This window comes from Simochromis diagramma, unplaced genomic scaffold (genome assembly GCF_900408965.1).
Source record: "Simochromis diagramma unplaced genomic scaffold, fSimDia1.1 OVJJ01000596.1, whole genome shotgun sequence".
In the NCBI taxonomy this organism is placed as follows: Eukaryota; Metazoa; Chordata; class Actinopteri; order Cichliformes; family Cichlidae; genus Simochromis; species Simochromis diagramma.
This window is the reverse complement of record NW_024387245.1, coordinates 14,391,259-14,412,114: the sequence shown is the minus strand read 5'-3', so window position 1 is coordinate 14,412,114 and position 20,856 is coordinate 14,391,259. Positions and strand designations below refer to the sequence as shown.

At 39.3% G+C, this 20,856-nt stretch overlaps 1 protein-coding gene across 2 annotated transcripts in view; it reads left to right on the top strand.

The window, feature by feature from the left end:
- Positions 1–5,432, top strand: part of si:dkey-1d7.3 (transmembrane protein 132D) — a 37,224-nt gene extending 31,792 nt beyond the window's left edge. The window contains exons 7-10 of one of the 2 annotated variants that reach the window (XM_040000642.1): positions 255–435; positions 682–795; positions 883–1,074; positions 3,880–5,432. In XM_040000642.1, the coding sequence (XP_039856576.1) occupies positions 255–435; positions 682–795; positions 883–1,074; positions 3,880–5,364 (1,972 nt within the window). In that variant the 3' untranslated portion in view covers positions 5,365–5,432. Of the gene's footprint in view, positions 1–254; positions 436–681; positions 1,075–3,879 lie in introns of both variants that reach the window. The other variant, XM_040000641.1, reaches the window with a different exon arrangement.
- The last annotated feature ends 15,424 nt before the right edge of the window (positions 5,433–20,856 follow it).

Sequence of the window (20,856 nt, the reverse complement as noted above, 5' to 3'; positions counted from 1 at the left end):
TGTGTCAGTTGTATGTACACCACTGCAAGCAGGTAGAGATAGCAAGTCTGGCTTTGTTGGTATAATTTCTCCACTCTTAACTGCAACACATATATATTTATAAGGCGGTCATTCTGATAACCTGTGCTAAGTGTCTACTACTGTATATATTTAAACATATTAAAACAGGCAATATACTTCTATAGCCACCTGTCTGCAAGAAACGTGTAGCTCATTGTGTCCCTATGCTTTTTTTTTTTTTTTGTGTGTGTCAGGTCTACATGGGACAGTGAAGAAGAGGAGGAGATGAGGAAAGGCAGGGGTTGCATGCTACAGTATCAGCACTCTACAGTAAGGGTGCTCACACCCTTTGTAGCCCAGCCTGACACTGAGGCACTGCCAGACCCGTTAACTGGGGAAAAAACAGTTGAATACTTTCTGGGTTCTGATTGGCAGGTACAAGCATTTTAACATTTCCAAATAAAGCTCACTTGTCAGCAGGTTTTATAAGGCTTGACATGCCCATTCTTCAGTTTCATGCTTTGTAAGTATAGGGAAGTCATAGTAATTATACACTGTCACATTTCAAAAGAAGAGGATGATAGGTTTTCTCTATATGCTTGTGCTAACTATGATTAAAAGTCACCTGACCTTTTGCCACACAGTGCTTAACCTTTTTTTCCTGTTTGTTTTGATTGGCAGATAGATGTGACCAACCTTGTACGCTATTCTCTAAACATAGCAGATCCGGATATAGCTAGGGTGCAGGATGGGGTGGTGCTGCAAGGAAGGGCTGTGGGCACTACCACTGTACAGGTGAGTCATTTACTGTGTTTGTGTGAGTGTGGTGTGAGCATTGTGCAATATCCATCTTTAGCTGGAAGAAGGATGAACTTGTTGCAGGTGCTGTCCCCTCTGACGTCAGCGGTCCTGGCTGAGACGAGCATCAGGGTGGTGGATGATAAAGTGAGTGTGACACAGCTCGGAGTGCAGTTGGTGTCTGGGCTCTCTCTGTCCCTGCAGCTCAGTCCAGGGAGCAACAGGGCTATTGTTGCCACGGCAACCACTAAGGAGACGATCGTGCAGCGCAAACAGGTGAGCAGCTGGAAAATTGTTTCACACAAAAGCATGCCAGTTTAAAGCACATCTCATTTGTTCATGATGATACTTAACAAGCATGAAAATAGAATTTTTCATGCATGTTAATTTGAGAGTTATTCATTTTTAGCCTCACTGCAAACGTTTCACTGGGAAAACAGAATAACTGCATGATCATATGATACTCAATCACATTTTTTTATGAACAGGATTAGTAGATCTACCAAGTGGGCATGAAATGTATTCTAAAATTGAACTGATAACTGATAGAAAATACACTCATGTTATTTGAAGAAGTCCCTCAACACCACTTTATACCAAAACATCCATCCATCCATCTATCCATCTGATCATGTGTATGTGGCAGTTGTTTTTCCATTTGTGTTTCCATCCATCCATCCATCCATCCTTTCAATCAAAGATGAGTGAGGGTCTTTATGCTGCCGTTTTCATTTTTATCTGATAAATAATATTGTTTATTATGATCAGCCTCATATCATTGTGCAAGAGTGCCCCTAGAAAAAAAAACAAGTTGAGAATCCCTGATATGAACTTTTCTTTAAAATTGCATCTTTGAAAATTCTGATCTGCTGCTGTGGAAGTGTCTATCAGACTTGTCCCCATAGGCAGGATATCATAAGATGGCTTAGCTAAGATCACGGGAACTCAGAATTTTCAGATTTTGTGTGTTTAAATGTTGATTGTGAGAGTGCACAGTCTGTCTTTTTTCCTTCTTTTTCTTAACTTTGTAAGCCTTTGTCATAAAACATCTTTCTGTCGTTGTTCTGTGGAGGTGTAGACATTTAACAAGTAGCCTCCTGGCATTCATCACCAAGCTCCACTGACAAATTCCCTCCTTTTATTAGTGACACCAGCCTGGAAACAGTTATTCAGATGAATGCATAATAAAGCAAGAGCATAAATAACATCATTGCATTCACAGTCTTGTCTCTGTAGTCCAACATTGTTTGTTGTACTCTTAGCAGATTTAAAAAGTCTAACTAAAGAAAAAAAGTTCCACTTTTTCATTTGAAAACAAGTCCTCATACACTACATGTCATTTGTGTGTTATACAGTTGTTTTCAGAAATTTACATATACTGATTATGGGAATGAATGCCATGGTGGTTTTGGTTTTGATGTTTTATTTGAACTTTTTTTTTTCCACGATGGAATGATTAAACAGCACGTCTTTAGTGACTTTAAAAAAACAAGAATTAAGTGCACAAATTTGATGTTATTTTAGATTTTCTCTAACCCACACATGGCTAAAAGTACACATACAGGCTCAAATATATACTTATACCTCTACTAATAATTGGTAAGATGCCTCTCAGCAGGTTACACCTCAACTGCATGCTTTTGGTAGCCATTAAAAAGCTTCTGGCATAATTCTGTCTGGATATTTGACCGTCCTTCTTGGCAGAATTGGCACAGACCTCGGTTTTAAGCGTAATCCGCAAATGTTTAATAGGGTTGAGATTGGGGCTTAGGACAGAGGCAGAGGTAGATGATTTACTATGGTGACACCTAAAGGGAGAAGCCAAAAGCAGAAGAAGAAGAAAAGCCTTTATGGTTTGTTATAGTCTGAAACATCCCAGTGTGAGAGCATTGCAGGTTGGCTTTCTCATATATCATGAAGGTTTTCAGCTTCTTTAATCGCAGTCTGAATTTCAAGGATTGCAAATAAAAGTGCAAGAAGAGAAATGCCTTGGGTCATAAATGCACTGTTCAGCATTCATTTAAGGGTTTTTCCAGTTAGGGTTCAGCTGTTCCTGCACACAAGGAGCAGAGGTAGTATAAGCAACATAAAAACATGTTTCTCATTGAAAACCTTTTGAGACAGCCCTTAAAATTACACTTGAACTTGCCATAATAAAGTAGTACGTTATTAACATATCCTAAATATTCATCCTGCAACACAGATATAATGGCCTCCTACAGAAAGAACTTGAATTAAAAGTACTGCCGCAGCAGAGCAGATTCCCATACCAGTGACCTCAGGGGTTTAATAATATTTGTGTTTTCTCCTCGCCTCTTTGAATAGGAGTTCTTTGTGTTCACAGCCTCGACCATCATCTCCAACCACCATGCTGTGTGAAAGAGCGGGAGAGGCAGGCAGGGTGCATAGATGATCATTTTAAAAGCTCACTCACACATTTAGCCATGGCAGCCTGCCCATTTTAAACCAGCTCCCTGTCGCAGGCATGGGGCAGCAATTAGGCGGTCCATAGCTGCTGGAACGACAACTCACTTTACCTCCAGTACACAGTGACTGTTGCTGATCTGCCCCGTCAATAACAAACTATTAGAACCATGCCAGTGCCCATGACCAGCCAATTGTGTCTGTGATGGCGGGGTGTTAATGTTTTGCTTAGGGCCATTCATAATGTATTCAAATCCAAAATATAGGTTAGGTCTTTGGCGAGTCAGTAACTCACATTAGCTACAGGAAATAGGTCACTGTGCATTAATGTAATTTGACTGGCCAATTCTGTTCTTAATGTGACCCATGTTAATTAATTTTTCTTTTTTGGGCTTCTTTTTGAAGGACGTTTATAAGACTCTCATAATATCTTTATGGTATGAAATGCAATTCAACCAGAGTGGATAACTTTAGATAAACTACTTACTGGCATTTACTATGAAGAGATTAACATTGATATTATATACTTTAAAGGGATTGGCATAGGCAGTTTAATGTTATTAACAATAATGAGACTATAGCCCAAGGGAGGTATTGATGTACCGCCGGTATTCTGACCTGATTTTCTACATATAACCTTTTTTCTTTCTTTCATAGGAAGCATTGGTCAGCTGCTGGGTTTCTTTCAGCGATGGGGCAGTTGCTCCACTGGACCTGTTTGACCGCAGTATCTACTCTCTGACTGTTTCTACCCCAGATGAGCGGGTGGCCACAATACGCCGCACTCCACAGTCAGCATTTGTAGTAGCAGAGGGTGAAGGTGAAGGCCAGGGGGCGCCAGTGAGAGTGGAGCTGAGGATCTGTGAGGAATGCCAAAAATCTAAAAGGAAGAGCAAGCTGGCAGTGGGCTCGGGGCTTCTCAAGATCAACTTACAGAGTAGTAGCAGAAGTGTAGCAAGAGAAGGGAAAGGAAGCACTGACAGAAGTAAGGATTTAAATGGCAGTGCATCAAAAGTGATGGGCAAAACAAGTACTGCTGCCACAGAGATGGATAAACAGCTCAACAGGGCCAACATATCTGATCAGCAAGAGTCTATTCTGGTAAAAACTACCACTCCAACGACATTTTCAACTAGAAATCCACAGGCCCATGTTGTCTGGATCGGAAAGGCAACCAAAGCGCCAAAAGGTTCCAACTATACTGTTTCTACTGCAGCTTCTCCTACAAGAATAAAGGAATTAAACTTAAATACACAACTTAGCACTGCCAAACCCACAGCAACAGTGGGTATTGTCCGTAAAGAGGAAGGGCCTGGGGTAAGCTATGGAAACATGCTTGACAACCCCGATGTCTCTCCTGACAATGATACTCCTAAGGTAGAAGTTAGACCCGAAAAGGAGCCTCCTAAATCTAAAACTCCCAAAGTAATTGAGAGTGACCTCATTAGGACATTCAAAGCTATGACTGACATGGAAATTGGCATGTATGCCTTGGTGGGGGTCTCCTGTGTTGCCATCTTGGCTTTTCTGCTCAATTGTGCTTCTTATAGTCTCTGTTTCAGGAAACAAAAGACCCCCATACAGGCAGGCACAGCCCCCAGTGGAGACACAAAGGATCACAAACACGACTGGGTTTGGCTTGGGAACAGCAATCACAGTGCTCCTGCCTCAGGTGCCCCGGCTCAAGTGTCCACACTAAAACGTGAGCCTCATTGCCCTCTGCAGTCCCGCCACTCGATAGATTCCATGGGTCATCGCAGCCTGGAAGGCAATCTGCCTACAGTGAGCGCCGCGGCTGTCCCAGAAAGAACTGCAACCCTAGGACGAAGCAGGAACAGCTCTCAGCACCAGCAGTTTCAAGGAAAGGCAATTGACCCCATGGCAAATCGTTCAGCTACCCTACTGGCGAGGCCACACCGCAGTGAGCCTCTTCATTCCCCCACCAGTAAGAGAAACCAGGTCCAGTTCACCACCTTCACCACGCTGGACATCAAGCACTTGGCTGCGCTAAAGAAGAACGGTGTTGAGTTAGACTGGGCCAACCAGCAGAAGCAAAAGCAACAGCAGGCCCCCGCTGAACCTCAAACACCTTTGCCTGACATGCCATGGCCTGTAGTCAAACCTCTAGGAGAACCCCAGTGAGTTTGTTTAGGTGTGTGTATGTGTAAAGGATGTATAAAAGGAAAACAAAGTCTTTAATTTTTCTTTATTAAAAAAAAGGGAAAAGGATGTATATGTGATTACATGAATGACATTTTCTATATAATGTGCAAACCTGTGCACATGAAGATGAAGTGATGTTTATTAGTAAGATTAAAAGAAATTTGCATGTTTTATCCTCTGATAAAAGAAATCTATAGGCTCCGATTTATTTCTGTAAATATTAACAAACACTCTCTATGCTATGTTACTTATTTCCACATTTCAAATTCAAGACAACTGCATTTTCATCTCCTCTTACATTTCAACAGTTCAGTTGCTCCTGCAGAAACAGCTCCAGATATTGCTCAGTTCAGGGTAAAAACCAGTACAGGAGGGACTGTTTCTTGTTAGTAATTCTATTCTTTTCCAGCCTTTTGTACTTTTTGTAGGACTCCTCTAGAGAATACCTGAGGACTCTGTGCAATTTGTCAGAGAATATGCAACATTTATCAAGTTATTTTGAGCAATCTGTCACTACAGTCTCCACCAGATATTTATTCAAATCAAATGCAGGCTATGCAAATACTCTGTGCAGAGTTTGAGATGGACATTGTTCCTGATTTTTTTTTTTTTTTTTAAACAGAGATACCTTGGGCTTCGGGCTTCTCCTGGGGGCCTGCTTCTACAAATTGTAAAAAACGTGTAATCTTGGTCTGTTCTCACAGTGCACATATTCATTCGACTGTAAGATTTTTCATGTGTGAATGAAAATAAAATGCCTTTTTTTCTCTGTGACATCCTGCTTTTTTAAATCCAAAATGTGATGTGTATTTCCTGCAAGATTCTATCAATAAAGAGGAAATCGATTGGTTCTTTTTATAATTGAAAATGGATTTAATTCAGCTACTGTTTTTGTTTTTTTTAAATAGTAAAGCGATTCATAGGAAAGTACAGTGAATGGTTTGGATTACAGGCTAAAGCTTTAGTAGGAATCTGTGGGATTTGATTATGTTTAATCACAGCTGAATGTCATTTAAGGTTGATTTTATCATGGAAATGTCACTCTGACAGCAATGTATTTGTTGTGCCTGCCAGGATTTTGTCCTGCTGTATAAAATGACTTGTACACTGAGAGGATGAAAAAACTCAGCAGAAAAAAACTGATTCTCATTCTGTGTAGCCTGACTGTGTCCCCAAAGAATTCCAGGTATTTTATCAATGGTTCAGGCTTGCATATTATATCTCATGGCTCATTTGTCTCTTTTTCTCCAGCCCCCCTTCCTGTGTCTCTGAGGTGACCACAGCTACACCTTTTTAAAATTGCATTCTGTAACTGTGATGCATAAACAACCTCACCAGCTTAAAGAAGCCCAGATAATCTGATGCCACGCACCTCAGGAATTGGCAGCTTTGGATATGTCAGCGCACATTGTCACTCTCTGCTGCACAACAGCATCGGGTGGATTTAGAGTGTTGATAAAAGCAATTTTAATAACTTTCTCCCAAATTCTCTACCTACAGGCCCAGCGTTTTTGTATGTGCACAACCCGTCTCTCCTTTCCAGTCGATTTATCTGTCCAGCAACAGTAGAAAAAGTAAACAAACAGAGATAAGCGGTGATTTAAAGCTGTCTCTGTGCTGGATCATAGCTGAGCATCTTTGATTGTGGACCTTCTGTATCAAACAGGACAGAATTCCAAACTCAAAAGTTCAGACACAGAACTGATTAAGATATAAAAGCTGCACAGTTTGTGTGACAACAATAACAAAATATGTCTCACCGTGCTTTTCCACTGAAATCCTGTGGCTTTTTGGAAACCTTTTTGCTGTCAGATTCATCCAATCTCGGTCTCCTACATATAAACTAAATGCCATTTAGATGATGTCAGCGTGAAATGTTTGGCTTTATCACAGTTTTGAGAGAGGATTTCAGTTACTCATACTCTTCATACAAGATTTTGCTGAAAAAGGAGCGGTTGGAAAACAGCATTATAAAGTATAATCCCAGCCACTTTATACTGGCAGTACGGTAATCCATTGAGATCCAGACGCACAGCAGCCATTACTACTGCATATAATGAAGTTTGTAAATCATAAATTGTGTGTGAATTTTCAAACGAGACAGGAGTTCCTTAGTATCATTACAGCTCGATCTGTAATCTGGAGCATCAGCTCCCTGTTGACAGATTTAAGGGATTGGGGTCATTGTGTTGGAGGATTAATGTGCATTAGTGGACCTCTATGGCACAGTCCTGATGATGTTGGCCATAAGAGACAAGGTCACTTATTTCACGAGTCTGCTTTTCCAGAGGTGGAACACCTGGTTACAGATGGAGGATGGTGCAAATGGAAAAAAACAAACAACAACAACTATTTATTACCACAGTGTAACGCATAAAGAGTTTTTCCTTAATGCGCATATATAAAGTACTGTGAAAAAGTCTTCATGTGACCCCTCATTTATTTATATGTTGTTGGGTAAAAGGTGCAAACATACATGAAAATACAATACACAAGAGTTGAGGTCTGTGCTCTGGGAGTCCAATCCATGACTCTTAGTGTTCTGTTGTGTGTTTTTTATCCAGGTACAATTTTACTGAATTAGCGGTGCCACTGCCAATCAGACACTTTGCAGATGGTAATGCATGGTGGATCCAAAACCTGATATTACTTTTCTGCATTCATAATTAGTTTGAATGCTTGAAAAGCATTCACAGTATTGTTCTTCAGCCCATGAATTTGGACACGACCATAAATACTCACAGATGCCATTATTGATTGGTATTCAAACTGACTCTCAAATTTCCAAGCACCACCTGAACGCCTCATCTGTTTTTAACCTATCACTGAGCCCAACTGTCGTCATTCCGCTTTGCTCTCTGCTGTGGTAAGTACAGTACACTCAGTACTGCAGTGTTTTATTTTTATGATGGAAAAAATACATGTTTGACATTTAAACTCACATGACAAGTCCTTTTAAAGTTCAGCAAAGTTAAAAGAAAAAAGAAAGATTAAAAAAGAATGACGTTTCTATGACTTAGGTTTATAAAATTTATTGTTAGTAGCAGTGCTAACGTTAGCAACAGTGCTAATGCTAGCAACAATGCTAACGCTAGCTATAATGCCTTAGCAGTTGTTACCTGCCAAGAAGAGTATTCCTGTGATAGTTATTGGTGTTCAGTGAGACAAAAGTAACAAATGAGCTTTGTTATTGCCAGTGTGGCTCACTTTTAACAGCAAGAGAGCTAGCGCTGCTAGCGCTAGCTGCAGTGTTAACTCTAGCAGCAATGCTAAGGCTAGCAGACGTATAACGCTGGCGGGAAGAATTTCCATGAGTTTCACAGTGTACCAACATGTGAACAAGCTGAGTGTGATTTTCCTCAGAGAAGACAGTGTGTCTGCAAAGACCAATGCTGATGGTGTCAAACAGGCAGGTCAACATGTTCCTGCACATGTACAACAGGTATCTTGTGCTGATGCTGTAAATGAATGAATGAATGAATGCTTTATTGGCCATATGCAGGTTGCCCCGCAGAGGAATAGGCAGAAACAGTGAACCTTGAGAACCAGCCCTCTGTAACACATGTCTGTGCATCTCACAGCCAGGCTCATCCTAAATATGAAGACTCTAGAAACAGTCAGTGCATATGCAACTCACTCATATTTCTTGCTTTGATTCATGCGAATGAAAACTTGACTACGGCTGACCTTAATCTGGTCTTGGATAAAGGTGATATGATGTACAAAGAGACCAAGAAAAGATTTCCAAAAAATATTCATTTGGCAACCGATGAGCTTCCAGACAAAGTTGATGATCGCAGGTCTATATATCATGTTGACATGACACACAGACTTCCCAGTATGGGACATATGAAGAACCTCCAGAGGAAACAGTAGATACATTTCTGAGCTTAGAAGCAGGACTGAGCTGCCTGTTGTCAGATGTGCAGTATGCCTTACTGATTATGAGTGCATTGTGTATCGCAGTATTCAGATCCAATTCAGGCAAATATGGTTTCTTTGATCCACACTCCAGAACACCCAGTGGTCTTCCTCTAGCACTATGGTCACGTAATCGTGGTACGGCTGTGATGGTGAAATTCACACTCCTCAGTGACATGATTAAGAGGCTCCAGGATTCTTATGAAGGGATGGAGATATCACCCTCTTGTACCTATGAACTGAAGCCTGTGCAGTTCTACCTTAGAACTTTTTACTGTTTTTTTTTTAAAGATTAGCCATTTTTTTCCTTTTCATTTTTTTCAGTTATCGTGACATATGCAAAGACAAGAACATAAAACAGGCATATAGCCTACAGAAGGCTATATGCCTTTTAACAGATATTCTCAGCATATAAATAACACAATGTGACATACTTCTTAGTTATAAAGGCTCTGCTTACGTTAACTAAGCCATGAACACCTGTGCGACTTGAATTTCACAAGTTAGCAGCACCGTAGCAGGTACACTGACCGCTAGCCACACAGTTTTACACTCTTAAATTCATGTGCTCTTTGTACACTCTTGGCTAATTAACTGTGAAGTTTACATTGCAAGTTATTAACACAGAGAGCATTGAAAAACGTATAAGTCTTACCTGCATGTTCGGGTTTAAATTTTTTCCTCAGTTGCCTCGTTTCACGTTATGAGCTCCCCGTGACTCCGCGGGATCCGAAACTGCAGCACTTATTCTGTTCATGGCATGCATGAATCCAGAGTTAACGATATGTGGCGCCTCCTACTGCACGGAGTGTGTGATATCAAGAAAGACGTCTTAAGAGCTTAAATTAATGTGATTGGACTTATTTAACTTATCAAAACCTCACCTTTTTTCAAGTTTTTAACACTAACATGCGTAAGATGACCGAGGGCCTACACAAACATCAAGATTATTTTTAATTCACAGGCTCAAGGGAAATATATGAAACATCAGGTTTTTGTGTTTGTCATATTTGATTAAATGGACATTATGGTGTCTCATAAAACTCTCTCTCTGTGTGTGTGTGTGTGTGTGTGTGTAATTTCAGAATGGCTTCATCAAAGCATCATCGTAGTACCGGTGAGCCGTACACGAGGCTGCCACCCCTAACAGTCAAAGTGATTTGTCTTAAAGAAACCCCAAAAGTCACTGGCTGGCATTTCTCCAATGGAAATGCAAGGCCCAAAGCTGTCCACAAAAATTTAAGTGCAGCAGTATGTGATGGGACAAATGTTTTAAGATTTGTGATATTCGAAAACTTGGCCTCCCAAATTAAAGAGGGTAAAACCTATACCATTAGAAATTTCAAAATGGGCAAATTTGGAAGCACACGATCAATGCTTTCAAGTAAGGACACGGCAGTGTACGTTAGTGCGCCCATCCAGGTCAGTCAGCAGCTGGAGGACGAGGCAAGGCTGCTTCTGGGGCCACCCACCACCTTGATCCCACTGACCAACGTCAGCCAATCGCAGATGATGCATGTGACAGTGAAGGGATGGGTCACAGCTGTAAGTGTTAGGAGTTGGGTTCTGGTTATGTGGTGTTTTTGTCTGTATGTGTTTTTGGGTGCCTCCCTTTTAGTATAGGTAGGCGGGGCAGTGAGTCACTGAACCTGGCACACCTTTTACTCATCAGATGCATTCTTCTGAAGTGTTCTTTAGGAGCTACGTGACAGAAGACTAGTGTCGGAGTATTGGCGTTTTTGGAGAGTCTGTAATTCTGCCCCTGCCTGCTGGAGCCGTTGGATTATTTCTGGTGACTGTAAGGAGTTTTGTTTCCTCCCCAGGATTTCGCCTTGTCTGGTTTGTTTTCCGTCTGGAGGTTTTGGCAATAAACAGTACCAAGTAAGCTCTCCAACTCTCTGTAAAGTCTACTTTAAGCTTTTCTCGGTTATCGGGCAAGACCCTCCTAATTCTCACGTCCCTCTTCCTTTTTTTAGATCGAGTGCATTACCTGTGTGTGTTTCCGTCACCTGCACGTCCTGGCTCTGCGTCCCCATTCATACGCTGTTGTATATACTTTGTCCTTGTTAATACCTCCCCATCGCTGTAAATAAACTGTCTTCACAGCAACTCTGCCTCCGTGCATTCTGCTCCCTGGGTCCATCTGCATTTGCCATAACAGTAAGTTTTCCCACATTAATTTGCTACTAACACATTAAGATGTAGCTTAAGGTTTTGACTGTTTCATTTTTACTGTTCCAAGTTAAAGCTAAAGCACCAAACAATATGTTTATTTTAGTGCACTTGCAAAACAAAAATCAAATAAATGAAAATCAGAGAATGACAAAAGAAAGAGGATGGTTCTTTTGAGTTTTACAGCATGTAGAGCCAAATCTGAACTATGTACAAGTTAAAATAGGATACGGTTACCTTCTGCAATACACAGATTTATGTCCATTTTAAAAATAAATGTCCTTCTCTGTCACATTTAGATGGAAATAAATTGAAATTGATTGAAAAAATTGAAAGGGAACGGGGGCAAGCAGTCCTTTTGCTGTGCTCACCCCAGTCTGTATTGGATCTCCGGTAGAGATCAGTCACTTAAGAGGCTACAACTCGCAGTCATATGGCTTTGCTCTTCATACATCACCATTTACTGTGGTTAAGGTTGGTATATTACTTTATGCAGTTTCTTGATGCTCTTAGTACTGGTCTTAAACTGACCATGAAGTTCTTTTTCTTTTCTTCTTCTTTTTATTATCTACAGCCTGGAAGTGGGATCCATGCGATTAAGCCAAAAGGTTACAGAACCATTGGACAAGACCAGGAGGTCCTGGACTCGGATGACATTCCGCACATTGTGTCATCTGACGTGTGGCTAAAAGTGTTCCCACACAGCCCAGAAATCCTTCCTTCATTGATCCAGCTGAATTATGAAAAGGGCACCGTAATAGATATTGTGATGCCAGAAGAGTAATGCTCCTTATTATTTTCCCAGCATTTCTATTTATTTAGTTAATTATCTAATGTATTTCTTTTTTTAAATCTGTTGTTTATCTGTAAGTAATTAGTTAAAGATGAAAACTAAATAAGTTGGAAAAAAAAATCAGTTAATTAGTTCATTGTTATGTGGTGGTTTGTTATTCCTGAATGTTTTAATAAATGCTTTGCAAACTTTAAGGGTCTTATTTAATTTAATTTAAAAAATGTATTTACATATACTTCAAAGGATCTGAGGCGGCAGCACTAAATTAGTAAATTCCAACTGAAGAAAACGGAGGAGGAGAATAAAAGTTTCTACTGCGATTGCATTCCTGTTTTGAGCAAAGGTCCTTGTTTTTACTGTTATTAGCAGCATCTTGAGGCTGTATTTGTTTCCAAGTCTTCACTCTTCAGAGTGTTTGTTTTTAAACTAAATAACTTTTGTTCTTGTTCTTCTAAAACATAGGTGTCAAACTCCGCCTAATTACATTTGGCCCGCGAAGCCAATACTAAATTATTATTAGAGCTGGCCTACTGGTATTATACAGCTAATATATATATTGTTTAGTATTAAGCTTTAATTGTTCCATATTCAGTTTTTCAGCAAAACTTGTTTGAGTCCATAAGAAGAGATTCATATGGAAGCCCGTTTCCGCCACTAAAAAAAAAAAAAAAGGATCCATAACTCAAAATTCCGAGTTATTTTCTCGAAATTTCAACATATTAACTCGAAATTTCGATTTATTAACTCAAAATTTTGAGAAAAGTAACTCGAAATTTCGAGTTAGCGCTGCCAATCAGTAATCTATGTGAATGATGTCATTTCCTTGTTACCCGGAAGCTGAAGCCCTCAGCTACAAATGCTACAGCTAAGTTACCGGTATTACATCCAGTCGTGAATGCACAGATTGCTGAGTGTTTTCAGCCTGGCTTCACAAATGATGAAATCCCTGTGTTATTAGCTGAATCACATGGTGTTACTATCAGCAAACGTACTCGCGAAAGCGCCAATTTGTTGGGATCCGTTTTTGAGTGCGTGGTCCTCTGCGTCATATGCTTCCGGGTAACAAGAAAGCGACCTCATTCACGTATATTTTTGATTGGCAGAGCTAACTCGAAATTTTGAGAAAAGTAACTCGAAATTTCGAGTTATGGATACTAGCTTTTTTGTTTTTATTTAGTGGCGGAAACAGGCTTCCATAGATTCATTCTTAAATCTGGAGGAAGATTTTTTTTTTTCAGTAAATATCAATGTTAGCCCGCGACCTTGTTCCAGTTTTGAATTTTGGCCCACTGTGTATTTGAGTTTGACACCCCTGTTCTAAAATAAAGCCTTCAAATGTTAATTAATTTAATACTAAAAAATTATGCTTCAATAAAAGCACCATCAGCTAAGCTAGTTTTAGATTTCACAGCTAAACACTAGTGAAGTGCGATACCACTGATTTCCTTTCCGATCCAATACCAAGTAATATTCAGGGTGGTGATCCGATACCGATACTTTGTACAAAAACTTATTTTATTTATTGTATCTCAAATTATAGCATCATGATGATTACAGGACATCAGATTACTTGTTCTTATCACTTAATAATGCAGAGTTCATCATATAGAAATAAAAAAACTGAAGTTGTGCGCTATTTGAACACCTTGCCTGCCTGCAGCACTAAAGGACTCCGTGAGAGACGTCTGTCTCGCCCTAGCAGCACCTGTCCCTCTCCTCCTCTTCATTTCGCCTCAACATATGCTCGTCATATTCTGTGATATGATTTACTCTGAGGTGTTTGACAAGGTTAGTGATGTTGCCACAACCATACATGCCAACCCTGCCGATTTTTCCGGGAGAATCCCGAATTTCAGTACCCCTCCCGAAAATCTCCCGATTTTCCACCCAGACAACAAAATTGAAAAACCATATCGCAGAATTCATAGCATGGCCCAGCCAATTCCAGTTTACAACAATGACGGCAGCTACTTAGTTTTAAAATCACTCTTATTTCTCTTTCTGGGTTGCAAAAAAACTTTATTTTATTTTAAACATATTTTCAGGTGAGAATGTAGCTGTGTAAACTTCAAATATCTGAGACGATCGACACATCGTTTTCAAACCCCCGCGGTCTTTCGCTACTCGGGTTAAACATGATATATAAGTCACTTTGATAACTTAAAAATTTTATTGTTTGGCTTTTTCAGTGTTTTATTTGTTCGTGAGTAAATCGGTTTGGCTGAGATTAAAGTTCTTAGATTAGATTAAATTAAATGTAACTTTATTAATCCCTCAGGAGGGTTCCTCCGGGGTTTTCACACAGCTGAATAACTGATTAAACAGAAGTGTGAGACGGTCTACAGGGAGTGCAGAATTATTAGGCAAATGAGTATTTTGTCCACATCATCCTCTTCATGCATGTTGTCTTACTCCAAGCTGTATAGGCTTGAAAGCCTACTACCAATTAAGCATATTAGGTGATGTGCATCTCTGTAATGAGAAGGGGTGTGGTCTAATGACATCAACACCCTATATCAGGTGTGCATAATTATTAGGCAACGTCCTTTCCTTTGGCAAAATGGGTCAAAAGAAGGACTTGACAGGCTCAGAAAAGTCAAAAACAGTGAGATATCTTGCAGAGGGATGCAGCAGTCTCAAAATTGCAAAGCTTCTGAAGCGTGATCATCGAACAATCAAGCGTTTCATTCAAAATAGTCAACAGGGTCGCAAGAAGCGTGTGGAAAAACCAAGGCGCAAAATAACTGCCCATGAACTGAGAAAAGTCAAGCGTGCAGCTGCCAAGATGCCACTTGCCACCAGTTTGGCCATATTTCAGAGCTGCAACATCACTGGAGTGCCCAAAAGCACAAGGTGTGCAATACTCAGAGACATGGCCAAGGTAAGAAACGCTGAAAGACGACCACCACTGAACAAGACACACAAGCTGAAACGTCAAGACTGGGCCAAATATCTCAAGACTGATTTTTCTAAGGTTTTATGGACTGATGAAATGAGAGTGAGTCTTGATGGGCCAGATGGATGGGCCCTGTGGCTGGATTGGTAAAGGGCAGAGAGCTCCAGTCCGACTCAGACGCCAGCAAGGTGGAGGTGGAGTACTGGTTTGGGCTGGTATCATCAAAGATGAGCTTGTGGGGCCTTTTCGGGTTGAGGATGGAGTCAAGCTCAACTCCCAGTCCTACTGCCAGTTTCTGGAAGACACCTTCTTCAAGCAGTGGTACAGGAAGAAGTCTGCATCCTTCAAGAAAAACATGATTTTCATGCAGGACAATGCTCACACGCGTCCAAGTACTCCACAGCGTGGCTGGCAAGAAAGGGCTATAAAAGAAGAAAAACTAATGACATGGCCTCCTTGTTCACCTGATCTGAACCCCATTGAGAACCTGTGGTCCATCATCAAATGTGAGATTTACAAGGAGGGAAAACAGTACACCTCTCTGAACAGTGTCTGGGAGGCTGTGGTTGCTGCTGCATGCAATGTTGATGGTGAACAGATCAAAACACTGACAGAATCCATGGATGGCAGGCTTTTGAGTGTCCTTGCAAAGAAAGGTGGCTATATTGGTCGCTGATTTGTTTTTGAATGTCAGAAATGTATATTTGTGAATGTGGAGATGTTATATTGGTTTCACTGGTAAAAATAAATAATTGAAATGGGTATATATTTGTTTTTTGTTAAGTTGCCTAATAATTATGCACAGTAATAGTCACCTGCACACACAGATATCCCCCTAAAATAGCTAAAACTAAAAACAAACTAAAAACTACTTCCAAATACATTCAGCTTTGATATTAATGAGTTTTTTGGGTTCATTGAAAACATGGTTGTTGTTCAGTAATAAAATTATTCCTCAAAAATACAACTTGCCTAATAATTCTGCACTCCCTGTAGAGTTTACGCCAGCACCCGGTTATATTTTAGATAGCAAGGAGCAGACGACAGAGTTTCACTCCACCGAGGGAGCTCGTGACGTACTACCCGGCTTTCTTTAGACCGCGAAGGCCAGGTCCTCAGGTGGAAGCAGCCTCTGAATTTGGACACCCCCGCTGTTTCCGGGCCGGCCAATAATAACGGTGACATTTAACATATTTTATCCGATAAATAAACACTGCAAAATGTATTTATCACCCCCCCCCAACAGCCCTTTTGAATGTCTCCCTAATTCTCAAGGTCTCAAGGTTGGCAAGTATGCCCACAACACCTCACTTTTTTGCCACATGTATCGCAAACCACGTCTCAGCTGTTTGTGGAGGTAAAATAGTTCACACAATTACGCTCAGCTATTGTTGTGCGTGAGCACGCCAGGGGCTGCAAGACATTTATACAGCCGTATTTCGCACATGACTATGAAAGGCGGAAGAGGAAGTAGTTCCTTTGAATGTAGACAATCCGAATGTTATAGTTTCTTTCCACTCTGTTCCTGTTAATAATAAACTACAAATTTACCCTAAATTACTAAAATATCAAAATTTTAATGTGAGAATCGATTCTAGAACATAAATGATTGGTATCCGAGGAATCTATATTTCAGGATCGATCCGCACATCACTACTAAACACTTTAAACTGAGTCCTAAGCTGAAGTTCTGTAAACTCATCGGGCAAAGGGGACTTTCTATTTAACTTTTCAATTTTAAACAGGTTAAAATGATTTGCCATAGTTGAAAGACTTTCCTCAGCCTCTTAACAAAGCAGATGAGTGCTAAAGAAGTACTGGAATATGAACATAAGCATAAAGGTAGACAAAAGAGACAGGCACACACAGACATCAGTCTTATGATGAATAAGGAGATGAGAGAGATAACTCGTATCACAGGTGGAGGGGAGCTCAAACTGCATGGCAGCTCATTAAGACAAAGTACCTTGTGCTTTCCTGCTATACTCATCGCTGTCGTTGCTTGTCATCAGACTGTCAGTGCTCAGCGTGCATCAGAAGATAATGTCACTAATTTTACAAAGAAGGGAACTAAAGACAGAAAAGAAGCTCTCTGTGTTAATGAGACAGATTTTAGAAAACAACTTTGTCAGAACAAAAGAAGAAGCAGTCCTATTTTAGAAAAGAGAAATTTCAGCAAGATGAAACCGTGTACAGACAACAGGTAAACAATTTTGGTCATAATAACTGTTTTATTTTTGATGTCTTTTGAGTAAGAAGGCATTAAACAACATATAGTTTATAACTAAACGCCTAAGTAACAAGGAAAGTACAAACTAGGACAGGAGGAAACCGACAGGAGGCAAGCTGGGATACAGAAGATGGGATGACTCATTACTGCATGACTGTCTGCTCCTTAGAAACTGTTTAAATTTTTAAATGATCAAACTATGTTTTTTTTCTGTTGTTGTTGCTGCGTGGTGAGGCAATTGTGCAAAATATTTTCCAAGTAAGACTTTGTAATTCTCCACAGACATTAAGCCAGATCATTGAGATTTCATGAGTTCATTATGAGGAGCTTGGTCTTGTTTCCCTGTTAATGTATGAATTAAATAGTTTTCCTGAGATTGCTACATTTGTGAGACCATGACAATAGTCAATAGCCGTTTTAGTCAATGTGAGGCTTGATGTGGAGCTCACAGCAGTGTTTTCAGCTACTATGAATGCTGCCATAGTAACGGTGACAGTGTGATGATAAGCAAGTATAATGTTTATCACCTTCACCATTTTTCAGTTTGGCACGTTGGCAAAAAAGTACAGCTAAGGCTGATTCATGATTCATTGTAAGGTATGTACAAATTCTGATTTATGTTTATTATTGTTTGAAATTGACATGAGCGCTTAAATTTATCATGAAAATATGCCAGATTTAGCCACACAAGCTATTTTTTGTCTGTAGTTCCTGGCGGTTTGATCGAAGACAGAAATGTAATTAACATAACACACATATTTTATAGATTTAAAGAAAGAAGTAAAGCATGTCATGTTCTTTATTTCTGTGGGTGTATGTGCCACCTGATAGTACTTTTCCTGAGGGCTGTTCTACTGTTCCCGCTAGAAGGTGCTCTGTTAAATGTAGATTATTTTGATTTTGTTGAAAGTTGAGTCTTTTATATGTTCTTTTTTAGACTATATAGAATATCTGTAAATTTAATAAACCATATCTTGTTTAAATTTTTGTAATGATCAAAAAACAAATTTGACTTTTTATGCAACAGTTTCAAGGCCTGCTTAAAGTCTTTTTATTGACTGTAGTCCAGCTTGTGTTAGTGAGAGAATAGTTCATATGACAGGGAATCATGGCATTGATTTACATTTTTGAGGCTTTAGTCGTTAAATTGTTTCTAATATATTTGACCCTATTGACTCTATCAATGCTTCATTCATCCAATATACATCCTTTGCTCTTGAATGTTTAAGAGAAGAAAATATTATATGAACTTTAGAATCAGTCACTTCTCTAAAAGTCAGCATCTGACTTTGAGCCTTAAAAAATCTAAAGTCAGTTTTAGTATTTAGAATAATTTAAGTCAGCTTTAACGGTTTTGATGAAAAATTAAAAAAAAAAAAAAAAAAAAAAAGGCTGTTGTTGCCACTATAATTTGATCACGAATCACACTTCTCCCGTTTTGTTAAACCACAGGCATTGTATTTCCCTGCCAGGGGTGGATCCAGAGAAATTTTCTTAGGGTGGCAAAGAAATCAAATGGCGTGGCAAAATCAAAGCCTTTTTTTTCCCCAAACACATATGCAGGTGGTTACATATGGTTATAATGATTCAAATGCAGTAAGTATACACATTTTTCATATAAATATAGTCTATAACTTAATTATTGTCTGTAGCCCACATAATTACACACTTTAGTTACATAAAATGTGAGTTTTTATCTTATGTACTGTATAGCCTGTATAATAAATAAATACGTAGCCCAATAACTATAAAATCCAGAAAGCTACACAACATGGGGCAGTTCAGTTACAAACACAAGTCTAACTTAGGTTTCACACTGTTTTTTGTTAGAAAACAATCACATTGTTACATGCTTAAATTACACAAAATGTCAGAAATCTGCACTGTCATGAACAAAAATTTAAACCTAATTTTCCATGATTTGTTGGATTAACCCACTGAAGTCTGAAATACAACCGGCCATTTTTGATTCCTTTTGAGTTTACGCTTGTAGTTCACTCTCAAATTGTTTCATTTTGTTTTTTTTCCCCTTACCTTGTTTGGTATCATTCTTTTCAGCTCAATTGAATTCAGTTGTTTTTTTCACTGACATACTGCATTAGTATTACTGATCTGAAATCACACAAAGAACTTAAAATCCTAGTAGTATTTCTTACTGTATAAAAGCCCCCACAGACATGTTGAGTGAATTTTTATAACTTGAAATGCAAATATAAAATGTACATTTTGTAAACATATACAACTATTTATCTAAAAATGCAGCCAATACACCTGCCGTTACACATGCCGTTTTTTTCATTTTGTACAACCATTTAAAAATATTACTAAAACTAAAATGAGAGAACAATTCAGGTGTTGCAATAAGATGCCCCACAAATGATGTGTGCCAGTGAAAAAAATTCTGTCCACCAAAAGACAGAACAGCGCAGTAAACCTGCAGGCCTGACAACAGGAGGTGTATCACTCTGTTGGTTTTCTACTTTGTGACAGTGTTTAAGTTGCAAATGTGCCTCTGTAACATTCATTAGTGCCCTCTAGTGATGGGATTTCCGGCTCTTTTTAGAGATCCGGCTCGGCTCACTACAAAGAGCCGGCTCTTTCGGCTTCGAACTGGCTCTTCAGGTTGTTTTGTTGCTTTAATTAATTTATTATTAACAATAATATAAAATTATGCACAAAAGGAATTACTTATGTAAAAAAGTGGTTTTATTTATATATGTTTATATATAAATATATGCGGTGGCCCCTAGAGACAAAGCACGTACAAACTCTAAAGCATATACAAACTCCAAAACACATTTCTAGCGTTAACTGAACTTCCTAAACAGAGCTACCTAGATCACTTAAATTACACAATTGAAAGCATATGTGTATTGTTTGTGTATTTATAGACAAGCACTCACATATATTCAAATAATTTAAAAAAAAAAAAAAAAAAAGTTCATTTACCTGTTCCTACCACACACCAAATCTGATCGTTGATACTTCCTGGCTTGTGTAGCCACTAGGTAACAAAAGCTCAACACTGCACCTAGCATCCTGGAACACTTCTGTTGTCTTTTGTACGTGTTTTTGAGTTTGTACATGCTTCTGAGTTTTTACGTGTTTTGGAGTTTGTACGTGTTTTGGAGTTTGTATGTGCTTCGGGGTTTGTACGTGCATCTGAGTTTTTACGTGTTTTGGAATTTTTACGTGTTTTGGAGTTTGTATGTGCTTTGGGGTTTGTACGTGCATCTGAGTTTTTACGTGTTTTGGAGTTTTTACGTGCTTCGGAGTTTTTACATCTTTTGGAGTTTTTACGTCTTTTGGGGATTGTACGTGCTTCAGGGTTTGTACGTGCTTAGGAGTTTGTATGTGTTTTGGAGTTCGTACATGTTTTGTAGTTTGTACGTGCTTTGTCTCTAAGGGCCACCATAAATATACTTTATTTATTCACTCCACATAAAATGTAATAAATAA